This window comes from Ochlerotatus camptorhynchus, unplaced genomic scaffold, assembly GCF_037179485.1.
Source record: "Ochlerotatus camptorhynchus isolate MF236.1 unplaced genomic scaffold, CSIRO-AGI_Acam_v1.1 ptg000305l, whole genome shotgun sequence".
NCBI lineage: Eukaryota > Metazoa > Arthropoda > Insecta > Diptera > Culicidae > Ochlerotatus > Ochlerotatus camptorhynchus.
In genome coordinates, this window is record NW_027040793.1 from 26462 (window position 1) to 44657 (window position 18196).

The 18196-nt window shown below is 39.9% G+C and overlaps 1 protein-coding gene across 4 annotated transcripts in view; it reads left to right on the plus strand.

Annotated features, from left to right (window-relative positions):
• LOC135707231 (calmodulin-lysine N-methyltransferase-like) overlaps window positions 1-17443 on the plus strand; it is a 40089-nt gene extending 22646 nt beyond the window's left edge. The window contains exons 1-2 of one of the 4 annotated variants that reach the window (XM_065228999.1): window positions 991-1146; window positions 15624-17443. In XM_065228999.1, coding sequence (XP_065085071.1) covers window positions 15927-16967 — 1041 coding nt within the window. In that variant the 5' untranslated portion in view covers window positions 991-1146; window positions 15624-15926 and the 3' untranslated portion in view covers window positions 16968-17443. Of the gene's footprint in view, window positions 1-990; window positions 1147-1313; window positions 1356-15518; window positions 15567-15623 lie in introns of those variants that run through there. The other 3 variants (XM_065228998.1, XM_065229000.1, XM_065228997.1) reach the window with 3 other exon arrangements.
• The last annotated feature ends 753 nt before the right edge of the window (window positions 17444-18196 follow it).

The window sequence follows — 18196 nt, forward strand, 5'->3', positions numbered from 1 at the left end:
GCTCAATAAGCTGTACATTTTCGTCCAATAAGCATATTTAAGATGTCGTGGATTTCTGCTACTCATTTTAAAGTAGTTTAATTTAGGGATGAGGTAGGTATTCATCAGAAGCGAGACTCTATTTTAAGTTGAGGTTAAATAATATTTTTCAATGCTCCTTTCTGCGTATGAACTTGGAATAAGTTTTCCCTATGATGACGTAAATCTCTTTGAATAGGAGTAGAGTTAATACGTCTACATTGTATCTTGTAGGCTTTCCTTAATTTTAGTTATTGCATCAAAATTATATATGGTTCGCTTTATTAAGAAAATCATTTAGTAGCTGAACAACTTAATTTCAAGAAAAAATGCACTGTATAAAAGCTTTCAATGTAAACTATGTTTAAATTTAATTTTAATGATGATATTTGGTTTTACTTACCAGACCTGTTGATCTTGATCGTTATTTGCGAAATCGAATTAAATAAAAAAATACAGAAATTTGCTTATTCCTTGTTTAGAATGATTATTCCTCGATGTTAAACTGCTAACATGAACATTGCTTGTCGAATATGCCACAACTTCACCATTCAGGCACCCTAGAACACACCTTCCCGGTGCTCTTCGTGCGTCGAAAGTTTCATCCTGCTTCGACAGCAGAGCCAAGCTCATAAACACAAAACTGCCGTAAGAATACGAGAAAGGGCAGTCGGTGTCGCGTCACGTTGTTGTCTGACTCAGCTAGAACATCATCTGATGGAACCCAACCAGTTCGGTAGCATCACATCAGCCAGCCAGCCAGTTCGGTTTTGGGTGGTGGCATCTGTGTAGTAGTAGTCAATGTGTGAGTGTGTGAGTGTATGCGCGTTGCGGAAAAGTCCCTTTTTAGTTTCTCGCTGGCAAGCAGCCTCTCGTGTACTCTCGAATATCGGAAGCGGCAGCAGCTAGCATCTCCCATGTTGCCAGACTAGCTATGTAGCTAGCACGTCCGAACGGCAATAACAACGGCGGCGTCGAGCGTTCAGTTTAGTAAATTTTTCGCTTTAGTTGAGTCTGTCGTTTCATTTCGAAAGCATCTCAACCGGTGGATGCTGCAGGAGAAAAAGCGGTCCGCTTGAAGAAAAACGCGCGCGCGGTCAAATTCCGTACCGTTGTGGATCGTTTATAGTGAGATTGCTTTTATTTCATTATATAATTTGTGTTATGGTGTCATAAAAAAAAAACTTCTTTTATTTAACGAGGTAGACTAATTCGTAAACGAGTATTATTTTCTGAGATGCGATCAAACTAGTGATTACAAAGTTTTTATTCCTAATAAAATTTCGAGTGATATAGCTTGGTTCAACGCAAGGAAACGGTCGGAAATACAAGCACGTGTACGTATCCGTGGAGAGGAGGTGATTCATTCGGACATGACGAAGAGCAACTGCAAATCGAACGATTTATCGCTTATTATCTGTTGATTATGCGGATAACCGTATGTTGCCGAAATTCTTTTGGCGAAGATTTCCTCTGCATTTTATGACCTTTCGGAGAGGCACATGATGATAGCCGCATGCACGGTGGCTGGCGATGCTGATATGCAAGAAGGAAATTCTTTTTCTCATTCTCGGCTACGGAAGGGAAAACACATAAACGAAAAGGATATGTGTTACTCCTTCAGCGCAGTTTTCCTTTGTGTGTATCCATAATATGTTCTCTACAGAGCAGTTGGAATAAAACGAGCAATTTGTGATACTCTGTGATTCGCACATGAAGTATACATGTTGCTAGGAATAAGTCGTACTCGTGCGGATGGTGTGTATACAGGAATGAAGCCACAAGGAAGAATAACATCGGTCAGGGGACGGAAAAATGTTTTGTTTGTGCTTTGTGCTGCCACCGCTGATGCTGATGCTGATCCGAGACCAGCCGACGCGTTGCCAAGCATTTAAATCGTTTTTGGCGTACCGAAAGTTGGCCTCTGGTGCTCAGGCTCAGGGGACGGGGGCACGTAATGCACAACAATGTGTACCAGCAGTCAGCGGTTTGAATGATGAATAATCGCGAGAATCGCTTCACGAAGGAGCCGCATGGTACTTTGATTGTGATGTGTGTGGACACAAAATTATATCGGTGGAGGCGATGAAGGTTGATTAGACCGTATAATTACAGTAAAGCAATCATCAAATAATCCTTCATAGCCTGGTTTTCGTTTGAAAACACTTTCTAGCAAAAATTGTTTCAGTCGTTTGTTCCCGAGAGCAAAACGAAATGAGAGACGCATGTGATCGAACGAGTTTTTCATTTTCATCCAAAGTCGATTTCACAAAATCTAGCATGGTGATAGTTCTTAATTATTCATTAATTGTGTATTTGAACTATTATTTAGATGTACAGTGGCTGACGTGTGGGACTTAAACTTTTGACGGCATACAAAGTTCACCTAACCAAGCAAAGATATTGCCTGTTGGGAGCCTGTTGACTTTAATAACATAAAACATATCAGATCGATAAGGGCCTCCCTTAGCTCAGTCGGTAAAGGCGCAGCTACAAAGCAAGACCATGCTGGAGGTGGCTGGGTTCAATTCCCGGTCCGGCCTAGGAATTTTTCGGGTTGGAAAATTTCTCGACTTCCCTGGGCATAGAAGTATGATTGGACTTGCCACACAATCATATCAATGCAAAAATGGTACAGGCATCGAAAGCTCTCAATTAATAACTGTGGAAGTGCATCTAGAACACTAAGTTGAGATCACGCTACAAGCTAATATGCGATATGCAATAAGCTTGAAATGCGAAGAAGAAGAAGATATCAGATCGAATGTTTTGAATTCAACCGAAAATTGATGTGGGAAGAATAAATTACCAATAACACTCTACGGTAATTGCTCTATACGTTGTTTAATAGTTGAAAATGCACCCTGCATACAATATTCAAGTAATTTAGGTCATGAAGAAGTCACCGACTGAGAGATTGACTCACGTCCTTAGTTTAGGCTTACTGCATCGTTTCAAATTTATAAGACTCGCCTTATATGAATCGCGCGAATCCAGATAAACTGATATGTACTTATGTTAAACAGTGTTCACTCGGCTGTCGACAAAAGCAGGCCACTCTCGATGTGTGCTACGCGATCGTCTGTTTTCTCGGCAGCAACCATTGTGTGGTCCTCCTCATTGTTCTTCATCAGCAGTTCTTTCGGTCGATGCGTCGTCGACTTTGGAAAGCAACCGTTTCGTGATGATTGTGTGAGTGCTGACCACGTTTTGCGTCCATTGCTGCAATGGACGCGCTCTGACCCTCGTTGGCGTACAACAATTTGCCATACAATGAAACTACTGGAAGCGGCTCCAGTTCTGATGGAGGAGGTTTTTTGGATAGCGGAAGATAAAGTGTTTATTGTGTTGTACCTTTTGACTATAGTTTTAAGATGTATTGTATAGTGACCAAGAATCCTCGGCTCTGTAAAGTTAATTCGGTTGAGCCTTATCAAATAAATTAATAATAAAAAAAAAAAACTTATGTTAAAATTATGTGAATTGTGAATCTTGTTGGGATAGTAAAAGTTAATTTACATGTGAGCTATAGGACGTAATTTATATTTTTCCAGGCTCTAACTTAAAATGATTGATAGTTTGCTGAAGTTTTCAACACAATTGATGTCCATTTTTTAACTAAATCGTATCTCTTAATGGAATTCTTTTATCCTCAACCCTTTCGGGACGGTGCACAGTGAAAAAAAAGTGATGATTCGTGAACTTAATAGTTAAAATGCGTACGTGTCTAGGTGTGCTGTTCAGATTTTCATAGTTTAATGACCCGTATTTTTTGGAATATACACCTTCAGTTTATCTTAAGGTAAAACTACACTTCCTTATTTTGTATTTCAATAAATAGAGAGTAGGAGTTGTGTGACAAGTTGTAGAACATAAAATTTCAAGTAACTTTGCTGAAGACTCCAAGATGTCATATCTTCAGTTTACAGATATACAGGAGATAAAGCATGGCACAGTTAGTAATGCAACAACATCATTTGGGTCTATTTCGGATTTGAATTAACCAAGGAGGTGGCACCCTTATCTCTGCTAATAACAAGAAACCATAGCGAGCATAGTCGTGGGCCCACGGTCTGGGGCCGCTCAGATTGATATGTGATCATGTTTTTATGTTGGCTACGAAAAGAAGGTGGCGTGTTAGGCCCTTGGAATTAACGGATTTGAAGTTTTCCTTTAATACGACCCATCAAGCGGCGCACAATGGTCTCGTCCACTGTTTTGGTGATTTTATCACTCCAATTTTTCATCTGAACTGCCATTTTGATGACTAGCGGTGTCTCATACCGGTTTTGAGTTATGGTTATGACCAAAAAACTCACTACTCTGAAATTTTTAGTTAAACTTCTCTAAGTTTTCCGAGTATGGTAAGAGACACTACTCTGAAATTTTCACCAGCGGAAGATAAGTAATTTTCATTTCAATAAAAGTTATTGAAAAAAAAAATCATCACTCGGAAACTAGTTTTCTCTGTTATATTTGCAATTTTCCTCCACCATGAACATGGAAACATTGTTCAGTTTTTATTTTTTTATGTATTGCTGAGATAATTTCCTTATCTTTTCACAAAAAAAGTTTTATTCTACGATACTTACTTCATGAGCTATGGATTTTCAAAGTATGTGAATTTCGGTAAAATCAAAGAAGTTTAACCAACATTTTCCGGGACGTTAGCTTTTGGTCATAACTATAACTCAAAATTGGTATGAAACACTACTCTGAAATTATCAAGCATGATCAGAATATTTATAAAACATTTCATTACCATGAACATTGTCAGTTTTTCTTAGTTTTCCTTGCAATTTTCCTCCACCGTAAACGTTTTCGTGGTCATATTTTTTTCAGATTATGAATTAACTTTGAAAATCCCTAAACATCTGAGTGAAAACTCGGCCTACGGATTCTAAACTTGGCCTAACGCATTGAAACACCATAGAAACGCAAATGAATTCTCTTCGGCCTATCGGATGAAGATGAAAATTGATTCGGTCGGAGCGCTTCTTTTGTTTTTGGGAATAATGGGTGCAAATTTTCATATCACGCGTTCTCATTGACTTCGCTTATTAACTAAAGTATTGTACCAAATGTATAATTGGCTTGTTAACTCTGAAATCGTGGATTTATTTGCAGTTTTCTTCTCGATAGGCCCAAAATGGGCGATTAGGCCGAAGTAATTCTCTACCCTATGTAGAAGTTATTTGAAATTCTGAAAATTTCTCCATAAACAGAAAAAAAAAATCATGATCCAGGATTCAGGAAAAACAAAGCTCAGGGTTTTAAAGAAACTTGTAATTTGATGATTTGACCTAAAATTTTGAAATATACGGGCGTCGAGGATAAAAACCTATGTTGATTTACAAATTCATGCTCACCAGTGAACCGAATAACTGGAAAATCGGATAATTGGAAAATCAAGGATAAAATCGGGAAACCGCGATCACTGGGAAAAATCCGAGAAAATCCCATGAATTTCGATGAAAAAACGTTAAAAATAGGCTTCATTCTCAATCTAGAAAAAAAAAATAGTATTTTGAACCATGTAAAAACATCTAGACCTTCTTAGACTGAACTAAATTTCCAGAATACAGTCACTTTAAAGAAGTATTAACATAATTTTTATGCTCCGAACTTTGAAGAGATTTTAGAATAAATTCTTATGATAACACCAATGTATTTTATAGAAAAATTCCGAGGAAAGAACTCTAAGACGGCTTCTGACTAGAACTGCAAGTCAAAGGTAGTTTTTAGAAGAGCTTCATGTGAATTAAGGAAAGTTTAGAATTGAATTCTTTGGTTGTTCTGAGAAAAATTCCATGATGTTTGTGAAGAGAAATTCTGGTCCATTTCTAATTAATATTCCAAACATTTTCTGATAGGAACTTTTAAGATGATACTTTAAATGATATTCCGAGGCAATTCCAAAAAAAATCAAGGACAAATTACAAGGACATTCCAGAAATAATATCAGGTGAATTCTGAAGAGAGGTCCAACAAATATTATAAATTGACAATATGGTCCACTTTCCGAATTCCCATAAAGGGTGATACGGTCAAAATTTGGTCAATATCAACTTGACGTATTTCTTTCAATTTTGCATTTAAAAAACCTGAACACCCCTCATTTTGAAGGTGTGTGTGTGTAGAATGTTGCTCCTATTTTGATTTTGGAATTCACTCTTCAGTTGTCAAAATGCCGTCCAAGCAAGAAGAGCAGCGTATCAAAATTTTGCTCGCGCATCGCGAAAATCCGAGCTACTCGCACGCAAAGTTGGCAAAATCGCTAAAAGTTGCCAAATCAACCGTTACAAATGTAATTAAAGTGTTTGGGGAACGTTTGTTGACAGCCAGGAAGTCTGGATCGGGGGGAAATCGAAAACCGGAAGCCGCTGAGACGACAAAGAGAGTTGCCGGTAGTTTCAAGCGAAACCCTAACCTCTCTCTCCGAGATGCCGCAAATAAGCTGGGTGTATCGTCTACAACCGTGCATCGAGCCAAAAAACGAGCCGGACTATCGACTTACAAGAAGGTAGTGACTACAAATCGCGATGATAAACAAAATACGACGGCCAAAGCGCGATCCCGGAGGCTGTACACGACGATGCTGACGAAGTTTGACTGCGTGGTAATGGACGACGAAACCTACGTCAAAGCCGACTACAAGCAGCTTCCGGGACAGAAGTTTTATACGGCAAAAGGAAGGGGAAAGGTAGCAGATGTTTTCAAGCACATGAAACTGTCAAAGTTCGCAAAGAAATATCTGGTTTGGCAAGCCATCTGTACCTGTGGCTTGAAAAGCAGCATTTTCATAGCTTCCGGGACTTTTTTTTCTTTTTTCTTTTATTTAACGTCGGTCTCTGTTCCGCAATCTAGTGCCAATCACCGACGGACATCGATTGCCATCCATTGACGGCAATCGAATGTGCAGGAAGGCAGCTTCCACACCTGCGTAGGATATCGCACCCATTCATTCAACACACATGGACCGGGACCAACGGCTTTACTTCCCTTCCGAAGGAAGACGTGACCAGAGATTTTTATGCCTCAGAAAAATCCCACCGACCTCGGCTGGGATTGAACCCAGACCCATTGGGGTGAGAAAGCAGTCACGCTTACCACTACACCACCGGCGCCGGCTTAGCTTCCGGGACTGTCAACCAAGAAATTTACGTGAAAGAGTGTTTGAATAAACGTCTGCTGCCTTTCCTGAAGAAACACGGTTGTTCCGTACTGTTTTGGCCGGATTTGGCATCTTGCCATTACGGTAAAAAGGCCATGGAGTGGTACGCCGCCAACAACGTGCAGGTGGTTCCCAAGGACAAGAACCCTCCCAACACGCCAGAGCTCCGCCCAATTGAGAAATACTGGGCTATTGTCAAGCGGAACCTAAAGAAGACCAAAAAAAACTGCTAAGGGCGAGCAGCAGTTCAAGGCAAACTGGCTTTCTGCGGCGAAGAAGGTGGACAAGGTGGCTGTACAAAATCTGATGGCAGGGGCGTAAGGCCCGGCAATTCGGATTTGGAAAAGCGGAAGCCTAACTGAATATTTTTCCTGAATTTTATACTAATTGAACTTGAAAAAGAAATTTAATTTGATTTTTTAAATAAACGATTTCACCGATTTAAAGGGTGTCCACGATGAAATTGCCACACACAAAATTGATTCGCAAAATTCGAGTTTTCATCCGATTGCCATCAAATTTTCAGGGATTGAGAAATAACTATTAAACTTCATTTTACCATTTTACTCGTATTTTATTTACAGTCCATACGCAAATGCCCGCACCTTGGCCTTAACCCCGGCCATAAGATTCTGCACAACCTGTGAATCAACCGCTTTTTGCATGTAAACCCATACTTTCTTCAGTTCCTCGACTGTCTTCACTACCTTAGGTCGTTTAAGAAGGTGCTGCTTCATAGTCGCCCAGTACTTCTCGATGGGGTGGAGCTCCGGAGTGTTGGGAGGGTTGAACATTTTCGGCACGAAATTGACCTTATTGTCCGCATACCACTTCAGCACGTCCTTGGAGTAGTGGCATGAGGCCAAATCCGGCCAGAAGATTGTTGGGACGTTGTGGGCCTTCAGGAGAGGAAGCAGCCGCTTCTGGAGGCACTCTTTTATGTACACCTGTCCGTTCATCGTGTCCTGGGTCACGAAAGGTGCACTCCGCTTCCCGCACGTGCAGATGGCTTGCCAAACCAGGAATTTCTTCGCAAATTTGGACATCTTCTGAGTGCGGACATGCTCCGGAACGCTGAACTTATCCTTGGCCGTGAAAAACAGGTTGCCGGGGATCTGTTTGAAGTTGAAGCACTGATTAAATAAAACAACTGGTTAATTTATCTACACTTTACTCCAGGAGTTCAAGAAACATACACTAGTCATAATTTTCTGTAGATATTTGCATCAACAAACATTTTTCTATTTTGTCTCTATGTTACCCCGTCTTACGATATATTTGAATGTGTATGTCTGTTATCAATTTATGCTCCATTCCATTTTCCTTTCAAACGATATAAAATCTGGCTAAGGTTGCCCGCTATTATTTGAACGAGCTTGCGTTGCAGGCTTGGCATACTTGCTGCGTTCGATCCTTCTCTACACGGTGACTGGGACTACCCATTAAATGGGTAGGGAGACTGGGACCACCCATTAAATGAGTAAAATTATTACCGATTTATGAGTATTTGTTACTCAAAAATGAATACTTACTACTTGTTTTTGCAGTTGTAATTACTCATAAATTGGTAAAATTTTACTCATTTAATGGGTAGTCCCAGTTTCCCTCGAAAATGCTTACTTTGTAGTCATTATTGGGTATTTTGCGGTTACCGTGTAGCACACAGCTTGATTCTTCGTAGACTAAGATATCTGCAAGATGCTTTTTGGCATCACGGAGTTCGTTTGAATTTATTTTCCGCTATATCGACACAATGCTGAGAAATTCTGATTTATCGTCTTGAAAAATAAAAGCAGCCATTTGATTTTCTGATACGGTGGGCGTTCATACCAAGGGGCTGGCACACCGCCATCTTTTCATAGGCAGCATAAACAAGTGAAAACAAAGCAATCAAAGCTAGGCCCAAGCGTGGGCCCGTGGTTATGCTCAATTGCTCAGAAAACAAATAAGATGATAAATTGGCTATACGATGCTATTTGCGACTAATATTAGATTTACAAGTTTTATGAAAGTCTTGCATCAGCTCTATAAAGTTAAATTAGCGGGCATTTTATTTACTTGGTTTTTACAAGACATCAACAAGAGAATAGGCTCGAAAGTGATGAATTACGGATGAGAGTCTAATTTTTATGAAATTGTGATACATGAAAAATAAATTGAGAATTAGTTCAAATCATTCTACACTTGGTTGGTTATCGATTGAGTTTACTTCATATTAATTATATTATTAAGAAAATAGATTTTACCTACGATATAAATGCAATTCATGCTATGATTGTTTCTGTATAATAGAATTTATTCAATTATGAATTGATACGATAAAGAATAAAGGCAATAAAGAATAAATGTTCCTTATAATATGACAAAGATTTGTAAACTGCTTTTAATGATATGCGAAAATTATCATCAAGCAGAGACAAACCAGCCCGCGGCTGAAAGTCTCTTTACCTGACAAAACCCCAAGGCTGCAAACAGCGTGTCGATGCATGTTGATATCAACCTGGTCTATACAAGGTGTGGAATTGATGGCCTGTACGTAGTGGTGCAGTTCGTTTTTCACTCGGCTTTCAGTCGGCTTCGCACGATTTGCTTCTTTCGTACGCGCAAACACGCTCGTAGCTACGTCATAACGTTTGTTTCAATCAGCGTTTGCATTGGAAATTGCATATGAATTATAGAATTTCTGTATGAAGCCAAAATTTATTTATATTTTTTCACTGAATGTTGAGATAATGTATTGATTATTTTATTAGCACACTGTATACCATGAAAAAGCAGCCTGCTGGTGAGTTTTTGCCCGTTTCCAAGTAAGGAGTTACTATAAAAATACAAAACGCCTGCTGATATTTCCCGAATACTTTACAAAAGCATACAAGCAAGCGCAATCATCATGCAAACATATCTAGAATTTGCTGTACTTCATATTTCACAAATTTTCTTTCGACTGCTATGACGTCGTGGTCATCCTCTCCCGCAATGTTTACCTTTTTCTCTCTACCAACACATACGTTAGGGCTAGATCTCCACACCTTGTATAGACCAGGTTGTGTTGATATGGCTGGTCCTTGACAATGCAATTATTAATCGTTATGATTCAGCCACCATTCAAAAGGTATGACATTTTGGACGAGAAAAGCTACATTGGACCTGTGGTATATAGATATTCAGGGAAAATTACAGGAAAACAGTGAAAAATCACCGAGCTGTTTACCGAACGTTTAGTTTTTGAGATTTCGGATTTCACAGAAATTTGTGAAATATTCTTAGTGTGCATGCAATGCCTTAATTGTAATATTTTTTAACAGATGTGGGGTTATCAGCCATTTTGAATAGGTATGTTAACTCAAAAAGACATTTTCCAATGCAATATTTCACTTAAAGTCAGGTGCAGTGTTGGCAAAATCAGAAATCAATTGATATTTTTCCGTTCTCATGGGCTCACAATATCACGCGTGATATTGGAACAAAATATCATGCTTGATATTGATTTTACAAGCTCCTTTGATATGGTGCGACTATTCACAACGTGCAAACATCAAGCTGAGAGTTGACTCGACACAAAAATTATTCCATTGCACATCGTTTTCTTAGAACGAGAAAGCATAGTTTGCTATCTCTTTTTAATCTTTGTTTGAAGTTTTTGTTGCATTCGGGTGTAAAGCAAAAATCATTAAACTCAATCTTACCACAGTTTGGTGAGATTTGCAGTTGGTGAGTTTTGTTAGCTTGATATTCCGAGCTGCGATATCATAGCTTGCAAAATCAACCGCAGTTGCTTGCTTGTTGATTTTTGTCTACGAAAATCAAACGTAATCTTGGGCGTTGGTGAGATTGATTTTTTGAAATTTTCCCTACACTGGTCAGGTGGAATTATAATGAATAAATAAATAAATATCTACCTCGATATAGTGTAACCTTGAAACAACGCATCTCGAAACAATTTCTGAGATCTTAAATATATGTTAGAGCTTTATGTTAATTGGTTTGCGTTGCACGTGACCAACACTTTGAAAGGGAATATAAAATTTATAAAAATGTATGATTATTTTATGGTCAGTTCAAATTGCATCAAATTTGCACCGAAAAGCTTTAATCAACTGACAAGGTAAACAAAATTAACATTCATGATTTCCCCAGGTACATTTAAACACGTTTATCTATTAATTTTTCAAAATTTTTAATTGATTCGATAATACATTGCGTTTTTTTACAAAATGTTTTAAGTCCTCGAATTTTTGAAAATATAGCAGTATGTGTATTGAGGGGATTCAAGTATGTATTGTGGATCAACACTTAATACTCCCAATTGCTCTTTCATTCGGTATTGATAATTTGGTTTTCCGAGAGACTTATAAATTTTGTATGAAAAACGGCTATCTAACATGAAACTTTAGTGTGCTAATTTATTAGGTAGAGAATGATCTTTAGAAGAGGGTAAGTAGATAATTTCGTTAGAGTACGGCAGTATGAAAATTCAATAGAAGTTGAAAATGAGCGAAGGGCCATGAATGCGACAGTGCAAATCAATATATTTAGAAGTTAGGGTTATAGCGGCACCCCAGCAGGCCTGGGCTCAATCCCAGTCGGCGCCGTCGGGATGATCTGAGACATAACATCTCTGATCACGCCTTCCGTTGGTCCCCGGTTCATGAGTTGAGGGGTCGATAGGCATGTGTGGGAGCTGCCTCCTTGGCATCGGTAGCATTGGCACTCATCACGGAAAACAAGATCGACGAAAAACAAATTGATGAAAAAAAAAGTTATGGTCATATGGTTTATATATGCATTTCTGGATCAATAAAAACATGTCACATGTAAACAATAATAAAGGCAATTATATTAAAAACTGTGTCGATCAAGATGAGATTTAAAATATATCTTATGGTATAATAATCTTTTAAGAGACAGCAACAACAATCCAGATATCTGGAAAACCGTTTTCCAGCAACCTGGTAGCTGAATCGATAATGTTTTGGCATATTTTTGCTATGCTCATGATTGTATGCAATTTAGCAGAAATAGCGTTCTCCTAGCCAACCTTTAGGAATGGATCATTTTCCCGGTGATTCCACTTATTCAGAGGTCCGTTCACTGGCCACCCAGTAGCGGAATCGATATGGAGATGCTGGCAGTTTGGAAGAAAAAAAAACCCAGATCTTTATGTCTACTTTCAGGAATTAACCATTTTGTTGGTGATTCTGGATATCCTCAGGACCGTTTTCAGACTACCCGGTAGCAGTATCAATATGGTGATGGCATATTTTTCCTCTATGCTCATGATCGTATGTAATTTAGAAAAATTCACGGATCTCCAGGTCTACTTTCAGGAATTGACCATTTTCCCGGTGATTCCGTATATCCACAGGACCATTTTCAGTCCACCCGGTAGCAGGAATTGCCATATTCTCGGTGATTCCGGATATCCAAAGGACCATTTTCTGTCAACGTGGTAGCAGAATTGATATGGTGATGGCTTATTTCCTCTATGCTCATGATCTTATGCAATTCAGGCAAAATCGTGAATCTCTAGGTCTTCTTTCAGGAATTTATCATATTCCCGGTGATTCCGTATATCCACAGGACCGTTTTCTGGCCACCCGGCAATGAAATCGATTTAGTTATGGCATATTTTCTCTATACATACAGCATACAAACGCAATCTACTCCAGATCTACTATCAGGAAGTGCCACATTCCAGGTGATTCCGGATATCCAGAGGACCGTTTTCTGGCTACCCGTTAGCAGAATCGATATCGTGATGGCATATTACCACTATACCATTGACCATTCTCACGGGTTTTCCAGTTCCGACTGGCCAACCATAGATCCAATCGGTTCCCTGTCTGTTCCGTTCGAAAGTAGATAGTTATTCCTTTCGAATAGTGGCTCAATCTTAAAATTTGATAACCAAATTGCCGAGAAGCAGTCATATCACAGGTCCAATCTGGTTTCTTACTGTTTCAAATGGAAGTAGATAGTTATACCTTTCGAATAGTGGCTGAATCATAATGATTGATCATCGCATTGTTGAGAAACAGTCATGTCAACCATGCATCGACACGCTGTTTGCAGCCTTGGCACTTTGAGGAAGTTTCAATGGCTTGGGGTTCTGTCAGGTAATCAAAATAAAAACAAGAACATCATGCTCTTAGGGGATCCATTCTCTTCCTAGCATCTCGAGCTTCTCAAGCGGACGTTTTGCCGGCTCTCAACAACCAATACATGAATTTGTATATTTTGTGCACAATGCACTCTTTTTCCAGGGAAGTTGAGAAAGTTTTTCTAGACCGGATGGGGAATCGAACACACCGCTTCTGGCAGGGTTATACCATACCTTAACTGATTATACTATCTTAGGACCCCACTGTCTCAACATATTTTGGCTTTTATAGATTAATTAACTATTTATAATATTTCGTACGGCACTTAAGAACTTGTCATTCCCATCGGCATCAGTTGATTTTGTCTTCATTCACAAAAGAAATCCCACCGAAATTAAAATCGATTCAAAAGCGCAAAACTGGGAGGAACAATAAGAAAAAAAAACAGTGCTATTCATCACCACAAACCTCTGTCTACAAACCAGTAAATACCCCCTGAAGAGCGTGGTACGGGGGTGGCATCGAAAATAAAATTCATTCATAAATTTTGTCACACACTCTTTCCCGCAGTAGCAAACTAGCCATAGCCATGGACCGGCCATTTGAGACGGTGAGCAGAAGTGGGTGATCGTCAAGTGGAGCGAGGTGAATCGTCATTTCGTTACTTTTGAGAAGCGCAAGGAAAACAAATCACGACGGCGCTGTCAGCGATGATGATGATGATGATCATCATCATCATCATCAGCGCTAAGAAGCGTGGATCGGCATGATGCGTTCAAAAACGGCTCGCTTTCATTACCCACCGACTGACTGCCGGCGCAATCGAACACATTCAGGTGAGTGGCGGCAGTGAAATTTTGCACCCAGCCCCGTTTGGACAGCTGGCTGGGAGTGCGAGTAATAGAGCCGGGATCATCTAACAGCTTGTCCGGATGAAACAAATTGAAAACTGAACCGAGACATGTGTTTCAATTTTCGGACGGTTTGCTATTCATCGTCTTGTCCTTGTGCGAATGGCGGGGGGTGGTGGTCCCTGGAAAGAAGGGACGCGCATGTGGTAGGGTGTGAAATTATGGGAGGGTGCGAAAATATGAAACCAATAAATAGTCGCACATATACTGTATAATTTGCTACGATCGGCAAACAGTGCTTTCAAAGTAATTTTTATTACGCGAGACAACTAATTTGCTTTGCGGTTGTTTATGGCCAACGCGGAGCATTGTTGGAATTGCTCACAGCACAACGAAACAGTATAGCCGTAAATCAAGGGAGCACATGATGGCAATCTTGGAGCACATTATTCTCCGAAGAGATGATTTAATGGTTCTCAAGTGGCACCAATTGACTTTGCTAATGTTTTGTCAGCTCAGTAGATTTTGGCACTAAAGCACTGCTTTCTTTTTGTATGGTTGGTGACGTGACTGTGATACGATTCATCTTCTTCTTTTGCTATTACGTTCCAACTGGAATATTAAGTCTGCTCTCAACTTGTTTGTGATCTTTTCGTACATACTTCCATGCTTATTAAGTGAGAGCTTTGTTTGCCAATTAATGCATGTTGTGTGTCAAGCACAATGATACTCGATGCCCAGGGAATCCGAAAAATTTCTTGACCGGTTAGGTATTTGAACCACGTTTGGATCAATACAATAGAAAAGAACAAAATATATGATTTTTTTTAATTTTAGCCCATTCACAGTGAGCTGGCATTCAGTTTAGATTAAAATCCTCATATGTTTCAAATATAATGGACAGAGTAAGACTGCCACTGCCTGTTTTGATTGGCTTATTCCATTTAATTAATTTACCAGGTTTTTCCCCATCGATCTGGAACTGATAAGTAAATTGAAAATCAATCGCATTTGACTGTGTCGATACACGTACATCAATCGTAATAGGATTCTGTGGGACAAGCAGGGGCCCGGGCTAATGGCTCGGACCAATGTTTTATACGATTTAATTTACAGTCATTGGCCTTTATCGAGCTCTGCTGATTGATACGCAATATTGACATATGGACTCTGCTTGTGTGTAAATATTTGTTTGTCCAATAGTCACGCGGGAAGCACCACACTATACCACTAAACGATTCAGATGCAACCAAGCTGCTAGGGATCTGCGTTTGAGTGGTTTTATCGATATCGGGAAGAAAGGTTCGATTTTCTGTTGCTTTCGATTCGCTCAAGTGCCCCCGGTGATGTACTGAATGGCCTTTCGAAGCTCTGAGTCAATCCCTGGTGCACTTAGTCTATCGCTTGTACTACCGTTGAAAGGTTTCCGATATAAATAAACTGATGGAAATGTATTTTGATTTGCTCTTTTCGTTACAGGAACCGGTGTACCTGGATGTTACAAATTAAGCGAACGCCGCGGCGTATCCGTTGATCTTGCGGACGTGCAGATCAGGCAAAGGCAGATTTTTAATTGGACCTTAAACAACGAACGAAAGTTCAAACGGTGTTCCCGGTCGGTTGGCGTTCTAAGATGAACATCAACTGCTGACACACATCGTCTGTACGGGGCGTTGAGACTTGCTATGACATAGAACTGTCTCTGACGACGACGACGACGACGACGACGACTACAACGACGACAGCGGTGAGAGATACGGCGCGAAAGATCGACAACAGGTGATGTCAACGTCAGAAGACCGGCGCAGTAATTTAATTAAATCCCAGTACGACGCTATCACGTCGGGCTCGGCGATTGAACTGCTGACGGTTGCGGCCACGGAACGCCATGGTCTTTGCGAGGCAGTGGAGCAAGATGGTAGTGCGAACGAAAATAGCCATCACATTAGCGGCGGAACGCGGAACGAAGACCAGAGTAAAACTGTAAATGCGCGACGACGGTGGAAGTTGTTGGCCAAGGCACTGCGGCACGACTCTAGTGAGGATGATCAGTTTGCGAAGTTTAACTTGATCGAGTTTGATCGAGCATACGACGAGAAGGATGAAAATATATTCGTCTACAGGTTGGCCGATCGGTACCGGTTGAAGATTCGGCTGATCGGTGAACGACCTTGGACAGCATCGGAGCTGATTGGATTCAACAATACGGGGAACATTTGTGTGTGGCCTTCCGAAGAGGCCTTGGCCTACTACATTCTGTCACGATTGAATATTTTTGAAAACACTAATGTTCTGGAGTTGGGTGGTGGAATGACCTGTCTCGCAGGGCTTGTCTTGGCCAAATATGGCAATCCGTCTTTTGTCCACGTTACCGATGGAAACGATCTATCGGTCGAGAACGTTAGAAAATCGCTGAACATGAACAAGTTCAATAGCACAATTAAAACCTCCGTCCTGAAATGGGAATCGGTTTGCCTCGATCAATACGCTAAATATTCCGATCGTGCCCGGTACCAGTTCATCCTTTCGGCGGACTGTCTCTTCTTCGACGAGTCTCGTTCGCACCTAATCGATGCCATCTGGTTGTTTCTGGCAGATGAAGGAGTGGCTCTCATAACGGCTCCCCGCCGGGGTCACACCCTAACACACTTTCTCGACGAATGCGTCGCCCGCGGCTTCTACTACGATCTGCTGCACTGCTACAACGAGGCAATCTGGGACAAACATCTGGAGCTGATCAAAACCGACGGGTACGATGAAAACATCCACTATCCGTTGTTGATAAAAATGTACAAAAAAGATTACGATTTACGGCATATCTGATTGCGGTTGTTAATTCCACGCGAAAATGTTTAGGGCATATGGGAGCCATATGGGAGCCAAGTGGTATTGGTGATCTCACTGCACACAAGTGGTAGAAATTCTAGGATCGTAAAAATAAACCGAATGCGCTTACGTACTTTGCAACTTTGCAGATAGGTGTTCTAGTCAATTATGATGGTTCTATAAACGCTAGAGCGAGCGTTACGTTGATTATTGATAGGATTAGCTAGGATTTAGGAATAAATTAGAAATCTCGTAGACACCAGGAAGAAGAAACGCGTTGAACCGTTATGAGAGGATATTCCCACAGACTGACCTTTCCCGTTGTTTTGTAAGTGTAGATTTGTATGCAGTTTGGAAGCATGGGTCGGTTTTGTAAGGTTGTTGAAAGGTAAGAATAAGTTTCGGAAAACGTCGTTTCTATATGGCCGGATATCGGTTTAGCAAAGTTTACATAATTTTGAAAAAAAAATAAATAGACAAGCGGGTGTCGCCCTACTGATGCAGTAACAATCAGTTCTGATATAAATCATTTCTTCTACACTCAACTTAGCTGAAAATGAAAACAACCTTAACAGATAGACCAACTACCTGCACGAATTTGAATTTAGACATAGCAGCATTCTCTTGATCAAGGCAACCTCTGAGTACCGAAGTCGAGATTTGTTTTGTTTCATTCATGGCTTTCATTATCACCTCTGTTGTTGTCAATATTAATATTCGTCTTCAACTTGGTGGGGATGATTTTGAGGATCAAATTTAAAATGACTATTTCCATTTTACACAAATATTGCGCCGAAGAACGTGTCGTGTTGGTTTTTACAAATTATTACCTCATGCTGAATTGATGATAATATACCGTATAGTTAGAAGCGTTGGCCGTGTTGACATCCCACGTTTTGATTTTCAAAAGTTAAGATAAAAGCAGGTGAATATAAGGAATATATTGCTTTCAAAATCTTCAATGCTTGATAAAAACGATACGATCATGGATCTTTTTTCATAACTTCAACAATTTATTCCACAGTAACCTATTGAAATCTTAATATGTTGTCTGAATTTCGCAATGATTGTTTTTGATCTCTTGTTGGATAAGCTGATCAAATTTGGTTAAACATCTTGCAACGATTTGGAAGATAATTGAAAAAAAAAGGTTTTATCAAAACAGCTCTAGATAAGCAACTATATTGATGTACATATACAACTCTATCCTCTATTGTACCTTTCGA